At 55.7% G+C, this 14468-nt stretch overlaps 1 protein-coding gene across 1 annotated transcript in view; it reads right to left on the bottom strand.

Moving 5' to 3' along the window:
• Window positions 1-13888, bottom strand: part of RAB6B (RAB6B, member RAS oncogene family) — a 73311-nt gene extending 59423 nt beyond the window's left edge. Inside the window, exon 1 of the mRNA XM_075546908.1 lies at window positions 13532-13888. Within this exon, the coding sequence (XP_075403023.1) occupies window positions 13532-13601 (70 nt within the window). The 5' untranslated portion in view covers window positions 13602-13888. The remainder of the gene's footprint in view (window positions 1-13531) is intronic.
• Between the last annotated feature and the right edge of the window lie 580 nt (window positions 13889-14468).

Below are 14468 nucleotides of genomic sequence, written 5' to 3'. Positions count from 1 at the left end.
AAGCCAGCGGTTCTCAACCTGTGGGTTGTGACCCCTTTGGGAATCGAACGACCCTTTCACAGGGGTTGCCTAAGACCATTGGGAAACACATAAATATTTCTCAAAATAGAATTACATATTGTTTTGTGATTAATCACCATGCTTTAATTATGTTCACTTTGTAACAATGAAAATAAATCACGCATATCAGATATTTACATTATGTTTCATAACAGTAGCAAAATGACAGTTATGAAGAAACAATGAAAATAATTTTATGGTTGGGGGGGTCACCACAACATGAGGAACTGTCTTAAAGGGTTGTGGCATGAGGAAGGTTGAAAACCACTGCTTTAAGCGAATGCATGGAAGCAGCCAGAGGGAACCAAGGACACCTTATATAGAAAGGAAGCTACCTAGGTAAGGATGACAGCCGATTTCTTGTCAGAGACAATGAAAGCAAGATGTTAATAGATCAGAATCTTTAAAGCTCTGAAAGACAATTCAAACAAACCTTATGAACTGAGAATCTTATATCCAGGGGAAGAATCTTTCAGAAACAAAAAGGACTTCCTAAGTATGCAGCATTCATCAGCAGGAGAACTTCGGCACAAATACATGTCAAAGGCAGTCCTTCGAGAAAAAGCAAAATGATACCAAATGAAAATTCAGGAATGAAGAACACAAGAAATGGTCACTAGATAAGTAAATGTATAAGTTTATTTATTATTTAAATCCCTTTATGAATTTTTTGGGTTTTGGGTTTGTTGGGTTTTTTTAGAGTTATGGTTCCTTGAGATACTGGCTTCTCACAACGGTCTGTGTGGCTGCAGTTTGGAAGCTGTCCAGTCTGACTGAGAAGCACTGCTCCACCTGGACGACTGTGACAGGCCTCATGCAGGCTGAAGGTGTCTAATCCCTGGGAGTGCTAATCCCGAGGGGGGATTCCCTGGGCTGGCAGGGACTGGATCACTGACAGGTCTGTTTGGTTTTTGTTTGCCTTGCTCTTGAGAACCCTGATCTTGTTGAGGATGACTTGATGAAGTTACGCAGCGTGGCCGCTAGTGTCTAATTACAGCGATCAGCTCTGGGAGATTTCCAGCAGGTCGATTCCCATTTCCCTCTCCACAAGGAGGCCTCTCTCCCAGTGACTCATGGGACCCTGAGCTCCGACTGTTTCCGCTTGCTAGACTGTTTCGGTTCTGATTCTAGGGTAGGCAGGCTCTGACGGTACTGATTTGGTCTCAGGCAAGAAGTGGCAGGGCCTCTATGGCTGGCTGGGAGAGCGGATCCTGGCAGGGCGTATGAGAAGGGGCGGAGTGCTCTCTGGGCCTCCTGAAGGCTTGACAGGGTCCTTCTGGGGCTAGGGGCTGGGCACGCATAGTGCCATCTGTTGGGGGTGGTTGTTGGGTCTCCTACATCCTCGTACTTGTAAGCTTGCCTGTTAGGGGCGAGTGTGTTCCTATTTAAATTTCTTTAAGGTAGAATTGAGTAAGCAAAAATAAAAGCCATGTAAAAAAATCTAAACAATTAAAAAAATAAAATACAAGCAAAGTGTGGGATTACACAATGCTCTAAGAAAAGATACGATGAAAAATCTGTGTGCCCTTGCCAGAAACTGTGCAAAGCAGGAGAGAATGGAGCAGCTGAAAGAAGTACTGAAAGACCACCAGGGCTCTTTCTAAAGGTGGAGATGAGATCCACACAGAGAGGGGCTAAGACAACTCACTGAAAGCAGGCCTCAACTTCAAGAAAGTAAGCTCTTTGGGCAGAAGGAGAAAGATTCCCACATGCACACTCCCCTCACTCTCAAGTCTGACACCCCTGACTTGCAAAACTGACCCTCGCCCTGATTCTCTGGGTGATCCTGGGCTAGGTTCTCGCTCCTCTGAGGCTCCGTTTTCCTCCTCTGTACTCTGAGGGCAGGAATAACTATCTCCCAGAAACGTTCCCAGTTCTAGGAGAGCAGTAAAATGTTAACATCTGGAGAATGTGGGTGCAGAACATATGGTTATTTTTTGTATCATTCTTGAAACTTTTCTAGAATCCTAAAATTAAGTCAAAATAGAAAGTTAAAGGAGGGCAAGATAAGTTAAGTTACATAAATAATGTAACTGTGTACACACATGTCCCTCAGACTCCGGCCTCAGGGAGGAATGGCTCCTTGCGGTTGGACATTCTGGCCAACATGGAATTTTCCTAAGGAACTGGGGTGCAACTGCACTTGGCATCACCTTGACCTTCCAGAGGACCAGGGCCTGCCTGGGGAATGAGAAACACTGTGATGGGGGCCGGTAGATGGAGAGAGCCTGGATGAAGTCCCCCGGCGGGCAGGGAGTGGGCAGTGCCCGTGTGTAACCGTGTGTAACCGCCCTGTGTGTGCATGCAAAGAGGTGCACACAAGTCCTCACGCGTGTGCTCAAGCCAGGTGGCACCAGTGGCCTTGGTACAAGTGCAAACCCCCTCATGAGGACTATGAAACTTCCTAGGGATGATGGATGCCTTCTTCTGAATCTGACCACCCAGCCAGTGAGCTACTCCCACCCACTGTCCGATGCCTCTCGGACCCACCAAGTCACCCTGTCAGCTTTGGAAAGGTGACTGGTCCCATTCCTGTCCCCGTGGCAGCGCCAGCCCGGCCCCATCTAGCCATGTGCCCCAGTCACTCTCCAAGCCCACCTCCCACAACTGGGGGCCCTGCCCACATATAGATTCTCTCTACAAAGCCAGGCCAGGAGTAGGCAGATACTGCTGGGGCCACTACTGTCCATGGATGTGAACGGCCACATGGGCACGTGAAGGATTCATGTATCCTAAGTACATGTATGCTTAGGAGGAGAGCATACAGGCCAAGTTCCCACTGTCAGCAGAACTTTTTCTGCCTCCCTGAGAGCTGGGCGTGGCACTGAGAATCTGTCACCAGTGTCAACGGCACTGATGATGCCCTACAGACCGCTGTAGCCCAATGCAGCCATTACTCTTCCTGATCACCCCAAACAAAACCTCCCAGCCTTCAGCTGGAAACTCTCCCAACCGGCCAAGAGCCTGGCCTGAGGCCATGGGTTTCAGCCTATGGGCAGACGGGCGCTGAAATCTGCTGCTGCTTCTGCACGTGTCTGCACACTGCTGTGCTCAGTGACCGAGCCCCTCACACCCACATCAGTCGCATCCTCTCCCCAAGCCAAGGTGAATGGAAGAGCTGTCCTTGGTGTCTAGACCAGAACAGTGGCTTCACTGCCTCTCTGTCTTTGGGCTTCGATCAGGTGCAGAATCCAGGCTCAGGCTGCTATTGCTGCATAGTGGAGGCAAAAGAGGAGCTGGATCCTCTGCCCTCTTCTGACTAGGTGTAGGTAGGAAAGGCCTGGAGTGAGGGGGCTAGCCGGTGGGTAGCTTTCCACCTACTCATCTGGGCAGTAGCCTGCTGTGTTTGGGCTGGATTCGGGCAGAGTAGGTGGGTGGGACTTATTGTTGGACCCAGGGGAGAATTTCCAGCTCCAATGCTGTAAGTAGTGTGAACCCCCTAAAAATAAGAGGCTAATTTGGGAGTGTTGCTTCCTCCTAAAAAGAAACTTTTCTTAGAGATGTTCTCTCCTTCGGAAGAGCAAAACTGGAAAAAATATACTCCGGCTCCAAGATCCATTCTTACTGGAAACAGCCCAGGGATAGAGCCTGGGGGTGCTGGGTCACATTAGGGTAGAGCCAGCTGGCTTGGTAGGGCACGCCAAAGCTCAGACTGTTCCTCAAAGCCCGGGTTTGGCCGCCCTGAGGTGGGAATGCTGATGAACTGAATACGGCCCTTCACGCCTACAGACATGAACGACAGCAGCTCTCTGCTGTCCTCCTGCTCTGGTGGGAGGGGGCTCGTCCTTGCTTCCAACAGCAGGCCCTGCTCCTCACATCACTCCTGTGCCCAACCCCCATCAAGGGCTCCCTGAGAACCTCCAGTGAGTCAGCACCCTGGAGTGGACAGCGCCCCTGGCTCCTGCGGCAAACCACTTTGGCTTCCAAGGCCTCAGGGGTAGGGCCAGCACACCTAGGTGTGTGCGTGTGTGTGTGTGTATGTGTGTGTGTGTCCATCCCCACACCAGCTCCGTGTGTGCGCACGTGTGTGTGTGTCCGTCCCCACACCAGCTCCGTGTGTGCGCACATTTGTGTGTGTGTCCTTGGGTCTGGGGGTCTGTGTGTCTGTGAGCCGCTCTATCTCAGTATCTGCACGGGTCTCCTCTGCTCCCTCTCTTAACGCCCCCCTCACTATGGTGGGGGAATAATTAAGAAGCCCTTGTTCTAAATGCTTCGCTGTGTTCAGTCTGTGTGGTGTTGACTCTGGCTTAATAGGGTCAGAACAGAACATTTCTTTTCCTCTTAGAATCAGTGCTACTATTACTAGAGGAAGAAGTGTCCCTTGTCTCCAGAGACAGGTCTCTGGTACGGAGACCAGTTACAGCTCTCTAGGCCTGAGCTGGACATCAGGCCTCTGCACCAGGCATGGAGGATGGGGAGAAGGGGTTGAAAAGCCCTGAGTGGGCACATTGAGCTGCTTCTTTGCTTCTGGCCAGCACATCCAAGCAGGGAGACACCTGTGTTGAGCTCCAAGTGTATCTACAGATAATTAACCTGGCACTGGCTCCAGGGGGCCATTGGCAGTGACCGGAGCTGCTGTGATCACCGACAAGTCTCCGCCCAGCAGCCTGACAAAGGAACACCCAGACGGTGCTCAGGGCCTCCACGGCACTGGTTAGCAGCAAGAAGGAAGGGCAAGGGGACCAAGGGCAAGGGGACCAAGGGCAAGGGCACTGAGGGTGGCCTGCATGCTTCCAACAGCAGCCTATGGGCAGGGGCTATATGAACTGAAAGGACAGGGCCACAGATGGATCAGCATGCCAGTCCCCAACTCAACTCTGGATCCCAGCTCTTAGCCCTCACTTCTTTGGGTGGTCAAGTTTAAGATGTGATTTCTGTCTCCAAGGCTAGAGGTAGGGGGTATGCGGTGCTCCCCTATCCAACGCTGCTCTCCCTCAAGTGCACAGCAATGCAGCAAGCCAAGACCCCACTGAGAAAGGAGTCCAGGGGTGACACCTCCTACCCTGAGCAGGCAGCAGAGGGAAGTGTCTATAAGGGATGAGCCACCACCATGGGAATGACCTCTTGGCAGGGCCAATGCAGCCATCTGGGGACCCAGGCACTGTGGGAGGACAGGAGAGCTCACGACGGCCTCCCATCTCCTGGTGAATTCTCCCTGTGTGGACCCTCCTCTAGGACATCTTCCCTGACACCCCCACCCCCAAACAGAGCAGTCCACAGTCCGGCCAGTGTAAACAAAATGAACACTGGCGTATGGGTGGTGTCCGTAACAATCAGTGTATTGAGTATTTGGGGGTGAGGGGATGACACAAAATATGAACCACTGCATGTGATGCAATGGTTAGGTGCCCAGCTGCTAATGAAAACGTCCGTGCTAGAACCCCACGCTCCTCCCCAGCCACTGGGTAGGAGAAGGATGCGGCAATCCCTTCGGGCAGTTCTAGCTGTCTTACCTGCATCAACTCTGGCACATGACAAACCCAACAATATAACCTATGGATGTAATCTCATTTGGAAATGGGGTTTTCTTTATTATGTTAATGAGGTTATCATTATAGGGTGCTCTTAAACCAATCACTTTTGAGATACCAAGGAGGCAAATTAGGTAGAGAAGCAAGGTAGTGCATGAGGATGAGGGGTCAGGGGCAGGTTAGATTGATCTGCCCATCACCAAGGCATCTAGGTCAACCACCTTTCCTCAGAGTGGGCAAAAACCCTTTCCCCACAACCAGTGCCCAGATTGATACTTCTAGCCTCCTAAACTGTTAAGAAAATAAATGGAAGCCACTCACTACTCGTAGAATTTCTGTTATAGCAGCACTGAGATGCCCATAGAATCTGCTGTCTCCTGACCTTGGGCCTAGTACTCCCTGTCCTAAACACATGACATACCTAAACGCATAGACTCACTGCAAAGCCTCCACCCTGCCATCCACCGGGGCTGTGCTCCCCTGGGAAGTAAGAGAGCTTCAAAGATGAGCACCGGGGGCACCCAGGAAGTAGGACAGGGCGAGCACATCCCACTTCCCCCATCCCCCACTAGCCCAGCTGGTAAGTAGGGAATGGGTGGAGAACAGGTGAAAGACTGCCACCCAGGAAGTGAGAAACGTGGGTGCTCACCCCGCTCAGCAGCTATCATCTCTGGATACTGAAGCTGGGAGCAGCCGGCACCTCTCAGAGCCTCCCTTCCTTACCTATAAAAAGTAGACCAGCAGCTCTACCCATCTGAGTGTGCAGATGGAACCCCGGGGCTGTCTCTACGGAGACTGTCAATGATTCAGACCATGAGGCCTCCGTCTTTCACCTGTGGTAGGAGGGGGCAGGGTGGGCGTCCTAACACGTGAGCTCTGAATCAATAGCCAGCCAGCTGCCATCTAGCGGATTCCAACGCATAGAGCTGGAGCAGCTGATCCCAACCCCGTGGTGGAGAGGGGACTGTGCTCCAGAGGGTGTATCTGAGGAAAATGTGCGCAGGGCGGTCCTGCAGGGGAGGAGCGGGCTGGGAAGGAAGGCCACTCAGGAGGCCGGGTGTTCATGTGGACAGCAACAAGGGCTGGTGTTTTAAGTCCCTTTTGGTCTGGTGGGGACAACCATATAAGGCTCTCAGCTCTGGTTCTTTCCCTGCCCTCTCTGATCACCACCCACCCACTCACTCGGCTGGCTTGCGGAGGAGGCGTCCCAGGTGAGGAGCACCCGGACACAGAGAGGCAGCAGCACACAGCTGTTACCTGTCCTGTGGTCCCATCTGAGAGACTTCCCTTCTGTGGACGAAACACCTCCAGACAGCAGGAAGTGCAGGGCAGCCTGCATCTGTTGCCTGGCAACCTAAGCCCAAGCACAGCACCAGGAGAGAAGTCTGAATGCCTTGGGGGCACACCAGGGACCGCTGGGCCCCAGGTGCAGGGGGCCAGGAAAGCCTCCCAGGAGAAGCAGCAGCAAGGCTAGAGAGGCCCGGGGGTCCTAGGGCAGTTCTGAGGTACAGTGGGTGGGCCCCATCCCTTGCTTAATCCCTGCAGCCCCACTAGCCAGCAGTGTGACCAACTCCAGGCTGGAAGCGACACTGGCTGACCTCAGAGCTGGACCAGAATTATGGGGCCACAATCAGCACTCCGTCAGCTCCAGGGTTCGCCTAGCCAAGTAGCTTTGGGGACACCTGAAGGAAGTCAGGCGTAATTATGAAACAGTGATGGAAGATTCAGGACAGAACCAGGGTCTCCAGAGCCCTGAGGGTTATAGGCCTGGATGGAGGGTGTGGCCCAGGGAAGCAGCCCCCTCCCCCTCACACACACAGCATGGGTGGGACCAGTGTGGGTCTTCTCTCTGTGTGGTTCTCAGCTGGAAGCTGGTCCACCTCCCTTCTCCATGGCAGTCACAGGACTGGCTGGGGGGCTTTAGCGCCCCCCCATACTGGCCAACACTCTCTCCAACCACCCCCAAATAAGCAGTACACTCTGCGTAAGGATGAGATGTCCGTCATGTAAGGCCAGCATCCACCAGACTCTGGCTCAGCCTTGCGACCCTCCCTCCACAGGAAGGTCATCCAAGGACCACGCCCATGCTGGGACCCACTGGCCCCTTTTCAGCAAGGACTTGGCATTTACCTTCCCCAACAGCCATCTGTGGCAGCCCCGGTGCCTGCTGGGCCTCCAGAGTCCGGGGCCTGGGCCTGCTTCTGTGCTTCTCACAGTTCTAACCCTGCCTCCTGCTGGCATGGAGGCCTTGGGCCTCTGCTTCCTAACCTGCCAAGGGTGGATACCCTCCCTTGCCCTGGGTGGTGCCTTGGGCATCATGGGTGCCCAATAAATGCCATCCAAAGTTGAAAGGGGGGGCAGGAAGAGAAAATGACGGCCATCGGCTCTCACCTCTTTGCCAAAGCCCTGGGCAGCGCCCTTCCTAAGCAGAACGAGGCGGTGCCACTCCCCAGCTAAAGGCCCTTTCCCTCCACAGGCCCCACCCCGCTGAGCCAACCTACAGGGTAGCTTTTCCCGGTCTCCAGCCACTGGGTGCCAGGATAGGCTGGTTACCTACACACTGGCAGCCCCCTCCTGCAGGGGCAACCCCACGGTGAGCAAGTAGCCCGTTAGCAATTGTGTGATCCCTGAGAGACAGAAGTGGGCACAGCCTCTGACTACAGTCTTCCTCCTCCCCCGACCCACTGAACAGACTTGCCACCCAGTCCGTCTGCCGAGGGGCTGAGCAGCCCTTCTTCCAGGCGCCTCCTGGATGCTAGCCTTTGCTTTCAAGGCTCTGCCTGTGCCTTCAGAAGCGAGGTATCATCTGCTTCCTTCTGGACCCTGACTTGTCCCCGGGGTATGTCGCTACCTGGAAACAGGTGGTGCCTCGCTCAGAACACGTGGTCCAGTCACCAGGGCTCCCAGTGGCTTTGTTACCAAGGGATCAGGGTAAATACACTTTGCTACTAAAATGTGGACATTTTACTAAAATGATATTCATGGAGTGAAAATGGACTTTTGAAAGGGTAACATTTAGTTTATGGCAAAACTTAATAGAAGGAATTTGAGAAGTCAAGCCCCGAGACACAGAAGAGAACCTCCTCACGGGGGACTCCTTAGGGGTTCTGCATGTTCATCTCCAGGAAACTAGATGGCACTGATCACCCCAAATCCTCAAGCCCTGCCTGTAGCCCCCCTTCCCAACAGTTGCCTTCCTGGCTTACACCAAAGCATCTTCTAGTTGACCACTGGCTGCCCATCTTAGGACAATCTATTCCCCCAGAGAGCCCATCTTCGCTTCTCAGTGGTAAGAAATGACCAAGGAAGTAGGGGGGGTGCAGTGGAGAAAATATCCAGGATGGCTTTTCCAGACGCTAAAGGAGTTCGCTCCTCTCCCTCTCTGTCATCAGCCCCTGGTGATGCAATCGATGGTCCATTCGCTCCGCACCAGGGAGGCACGGGCTAAACAGGCCAGCCCTGGGAGAGCCTGCAATATGAGAACAACGATTTGTAAGCGTGAACATCCATGGACTGATTTTAAGGATATAATAAGTAACAAAATGACAACGTAGTTATTTTGTTATTTTCTAATGTGATTCATGATAATTTCAGGGCTGCAAATGATAATGATAATCAGATCATGTAAAAGACAGTAATTACCATTATATCTGCACAGCCAGAACCCATTCTAACCGTGACTCTTCCCTCCGTGTTCTCTTCTCCCAGACCTGGAGTAAAGACAGAGAGGCCTCTCCGGCTAAGGGCTGGCTGTCTTCACTCTCTCACACCTCCTGAAACCAATATAAAAAGCAAAGGGGCTGCGGCTGGAGCTGGAGCTGGGCTGAACATCCAAGGTACCCACTCTCATCCCAGCCACCGAAGGAGGGAAGAAAACGGGGTGAGAGGCGGGGGGAGGGCAGAGAAAAGGCACAGAGCAGCTAGGCTAGTTCTTCCAGATCTCCAAGAGCTTTGGGGAGGATCCAGCTTGGGTTTGCCCCCTGCCCTGGGCAGTGGCTTTGCAACATTCTGTGAGTTTTACAGAGCAGCTCTCTGAACTGAGCTGGACGGGGCGGGGCCTGACCAGCGCTCCAGAAACTGTCCTTGGTGTACCTGGCCAACATCTTCAAGCAAGGCAACGCAGCAGGTGTCAAGGCTGAAGGAATCCTATCTCACAGCTGCCTGGCCTCCCTCCACTTTTAATCTACTGATGAGCCACCAGCCAATCTCCCACGGCAAGGATAAGCTCATCATTTCGAATCGGGAGCGCTAATGAGGACCAAGCACCTGCAGGTGGGGCGGGCTGAGGAGATGACCAGGGTCCTGACCCTTATAATTCAGTTAGGGGTTGTGTGTCTAAAAAGTTAACGAACACTTTAAAATCCTTAATAAACCAAGACAACAGAAGAGAGGTCAGGAGGCAGCATGTGATTACCTGGGGGTTTTCTCTAAGGCTCATGGAAGCAGCAGGTATGGTGGGGGTGCTGTGGTGGGCTGGCAGCCCCGCTGGGCAGGGGTCGAGCGGGGCACAGCAGAGCTCGCGGGCACTGGGAGGTGGGGGGGGGGGGGAGGATGAAACAACTGGGACAGGCTGCCAGCACAACTCCCCAGGTCAGGAGAAGGCTCCCTGCATGGATTTGAGGGGCAGCCAGTGGGTGGGCAGGGGCAAGCTGGACTATGGACAGAGGAGTGTGACAGCCATCGACAAGCAGAAGGGTCCGTGAACATTCCCGAACCCTCAATGAGAGTGGTGAGATGACCCCCTTGCCCCTCCCAAGTTACCCACGTGGCCCTCCTGTCTCTCCATGCTAGATGCTGTTTCTATACACAGGGCAGAAGAATGCACACCTCTCCCAGGGAGTGGGCCCTAGCAAGACCTCATCAGACCCAAGGTGAAGGCATACCACCTTGTCACCAGGAAGAGCAGTTGCCAAAGGAAGTGCCCATCTGACACCTCAAAGCTGGTCACAGGTGGCAGCTGTATGTTTCCAATAGCAGCCTGTCCCCCCACTCCTCCAGCCCCACCTACAGGATTCTCATAGACCTTTGTTGTAACTACATGCACACGCATCTACGTTCCCCATGGACCGGCCATTCCATGAGGCAGGATGCACTCAGAGATATGATGACATAAAAGAAAAGATGATGGAGGAAGGGAGAAGGGAATGAATGCAGCCTTCGAGGCACCAGTCCGGAGGCACTGTCCACACCATGCTCCATGTGGAGGGGGCCTCCCGCAGCACCACACTGCTTGGCCTGGGCACAGGAGGCAGCGGGTCAGAGGGAGAAGCTGGCCCGCTAGCAATGGCCTGGGGAAGCAAGCAGGACCTGTGTGCGCCCACCCCATCTCCACAGACACATCCTCACACTCCCTCCCCTCACACTGGGATGCACTCCTCAAAACCCACAAACTCACTGCCATCTCACAGCGACCCTAAAGGACAAGGAGGCTAGATGTGCGGGGTTCCCTCCACCCCAAAGGCCACACAGAATGTTGGTGCAAAGCCCCCCCCACACACACACACAAAGCAGTGCATAAGCAAGATGATTTTAGGGTGCTGAAGACCTGCAGTGGTGGGGGTCTCCACCCCCACTAGACTCAGGGCAGGTTATATCCCCTTCCCTAACCCAGGGGCCCAAACAGCGCTGTGATGACACAAACAGCAGGAGGAGGTTTTCAAAGACCTTCCTCCCCACCTCCACCCCCGCCAAAATCGACCAGGGTAGCCAATAGCCATTCTCCTCATTGGCGGTGCCTCTTGTCCCCAGTGATTGTGTTCCAAAGACCCCAAAACCCAGCCCCCAACCAATTAGGCCAGTATTCCCACCAGGTCACCCAATCCAGCCACCGCAAGGCTCTCCAATTCTTGACTCCCCCAATTCAAGGTCATTTTATTTCTCAATAACACACCAGTACAAAACAGTGGACTGGGAAATAGGCATGGTTCCTGTTCCAGAATCATGAATAGCCCATGGTGGACCTCTAGGCAGACCTCCCTCTCCCTGGGGCTCAGGCTTTCCATCTGAACCTGCAGGGAGGGGGGTGGGCTACGTTTTCATTTGTGTGATTTTAGGGGTGAAGGGTGTCCTATGATGCTCAGCAGGGACCCCACACAGCCCCATCAGGGATTCAGAGTTTTCACTACAACTCCCCATCAACTCCTGCCCCTTTGTCGAAGCTTGTTCAAACTGGGAATAAACAAGTGTTTCTGGAGAATCTACCAGGTCCCAAGGGCTTGGATCCCTCAAAGGTGGAGACAGGGGAAACATGGAAGTTAGAGAACTGCCCTCAGGCAACCATTTTAGAGAGGCAGGGGCACAGAGGCCTCTACATTTGCTCAAAGTGACAGCTAGAAATTCAATTCCCAGGCTGCCTAATCTGAGCGGAGTCCTCTCCCAGGGCTGCAGGCCCAGGAAGTCACACACAAGGCCGGTAGGAAAGGCGATCATCAAATTCCCTTCCAAGTACAGGGATGAGCAACGGTCCATGAGCATGGGTTCTGTGAAGACCAGACACTCAAGCGACCAGGACATATTGCTGGCCGGCTCAGCTGACCTTGTTCCGAAACACGGGCTCCTGGTGACCACCTTCTGACATCTTTCTCAGGTCCAGGCACTGAGCAGACAGATGGCCAGATGGCAACCCCCACAATGCACAGGTACACACACACCAGCCGCATTGTTCCCGAAGCCCACCAGAGAGATCCTTTCAAGGTTGCTCTTCTCTTGGTTGGCTCCATGTACAGACAGACATGCACCAAGCAGGTGCATGGGACCAGAGTGAGGACGAAGAGCTGGAGGTTCTGTCCTCTAGAACCAGGCTGCTCAGGTCCCCAGCATGTCTCCCACAGCCCCAGTGATTGGCTTCTGGAGGGATGCTCTGCCTGCCACTCCTTCCTACAGGTTTCAGTGGGCCACGAGCTTCCATTACGACCCCCACCTTTGGATCAACCTCGGTTTGGGAGAAGCCAATCCCAGGGAGGTTGCTGGGCAGCGGGGGAGCTGTTTGTTTCCTGTTTCTCCCACCCCACCCCCTTCCCTGGCCCTGGACGGCTGCCACACTGACCTCCCCTCCCCCAAGAAGGGCGGTGAGCCGGGAGGAGGGGGTGGGAAGAAGAATCCACTGCTGATCTCAAGAGGAGTGCTGGGAAGCCTAGCAGGGCGTGTCCTGAGCCTTTCTCTGCCCATCACCAGGCCTCACAGCCTCTCCCTGTGAGGCAACCCTGGACCACCCCCGAAATCTGCCTCACCTTGGAAACCCTCCCTCCTATCGCCCAGACCCCTGTGCCCCAAAGAGGCTCAAATACACTGATGAAGGGTATCGGGTCTAGAACATTCTGTGCCCTGTCGGACGTAAGTCGGGGGTGGGGGGTGGGGGAGCGGACAGCCTCTTCCCCCTAGGCCTGCGTCCACTCTTCCTAAACGAGGCAGGTGCCCACTGTTCCTCCCCCTAAACCCTCAGTCGGCCGACTGGCTCCAGTGCTGGACGTGCCCTGACGCCTGCTTTCAGTCGGGGTCCGCAGGGAACCCCTCCCGCGTAGCCAGGTGGGGGCAGCCAGACCCCGGCCCCTCCCCGTTCTCCAAAGAGAGGTGCCTGTCCTCTCCCGCACCCCGCCCCGCCACCTGCGCTGCCGCCCGCAGCCGGTGCCGCAATGCGAGCAAACCCGCGAGCCCGGCGCTGTCACGCTGTGGCCGGCGCAGCCGAGCGAGCCGCCGCCCTCCGGCCTCCCCGCCGCGCCGCACCTGCGCTCGCCCTCCGCCGCGCGCCCCTGCGCCCCCCACCCCAGATCCCACCCTCACCCCCACCTCCACTGCCCCGAGGCCTCCTCCCTGCCCACCCTGGGTCCTTCCCAGCCCGACCCCACCCAAGCCGGCCCCGACCTCGCCAGCCCCGTGCCCATCCTCTCGCCGCTGGGCAGGGAGGGGCCTTCGGGAGCCGGGGCCGGGGTCCCCGTGGAGCTGGTGATTTGGCAGCGGCGGTCGAGCCGGCGCCAAGTCCAGGGAATAAGCCGGCTACTTACCGCTCTGCTCCCCCAGGAACACCAACTTGAATTTCCTCAGAGGGTTCCCAAAATCTCCCCCTGCGGACATGGTGCTGGCAGCGCGGCCGGGCGAGGCGGAGGAGGCGCCGAGGCAGGGCGGGCAGAGGCAGGGGGCGAGGGGAGGCGGCCGCCGGTGCGGGAGCCGGAGGGGGAAGGGCTGGCTGCGCGCGTCCCTGACTCCCCAGCTGCGTCCCGGCCCCGGCCTGCGGCTGCGTGTCCGGCGGCGGCGGCGGCGGAGGAGGAGGAGGAGGAGGAGGACGGAAGCTGGGGCTCGGCTGCCGTGGGCGGCGCTTTGCTGCGGTGCGAGGGGCGCGCACTGGACGGCCGAGCGCGGCGCGGGCGGAGCGGGGCGCAGGGACGGCGCGCGGGGCGGAGGAGCGCTCTCCGGAGCCGCGCGATCGGCCCTCCTCCCGCCTCTCTCCGCCGGCGCCTGCGCTCTGCGCGCTCTCCAGCCTCTGATGTCATGCGGGGCCCGCGGCGCTGCGGGGCTGGGGGCGTACGCCCACCCAGAGCCGGCCGCCGGCCTGCAAACCGCCTCGTCGTGGCCGCGGAAGACCCCTGGGTCGGAGCGTCTCGCGCTGGCTGTATCTGTCTGTCGTCTGCATCCTTCTCCTGTTTTTGAACCCGGAGAAAGATGACATGAAATTGTCAGGAGACGGACGTGTGTTTTTGGTTTTGTAAAGCGAGCTGTCATTCCCTTCCTCCGCCTTCGGAGGGGACAGCGGTGCGCAGCGCAGCGCAGCCGTCCGGGAAGGCGGGAAGGAACAGAGATGTCGTGGGAACCAGGAGGTGGTGGGAGTGGGAACAGGGCTGGAGATCTGGTTCTGACGGGGCTCCACGGTCGCCCCAGCCGCCCCTAGCTGCCCCTCCGTTTGGGTCGAGACCCCTCATCTGGGCAGCCTCTATGATATCCATC

Source organism: Tenrec ecaudatus, chromosome 4, assembly GCF_050624435.1.
Source record: "Tenrec ecaudatus isolate mTenEca1 chromosome 4, mTenEca1.hap1, whole genome shotgun sequence".
Classification (NCBI taxonomy): Eukaryota; Metazoa; Chordata; class Mammalia; order Afrosoricida; family Tenrecidae; genus Tenrec; species Tenrec ecaudatus.
Note: the sequence above shows the minus strand (reverse complement) of the source record. Positions and strands in the feature narration are given on the sequence as shown.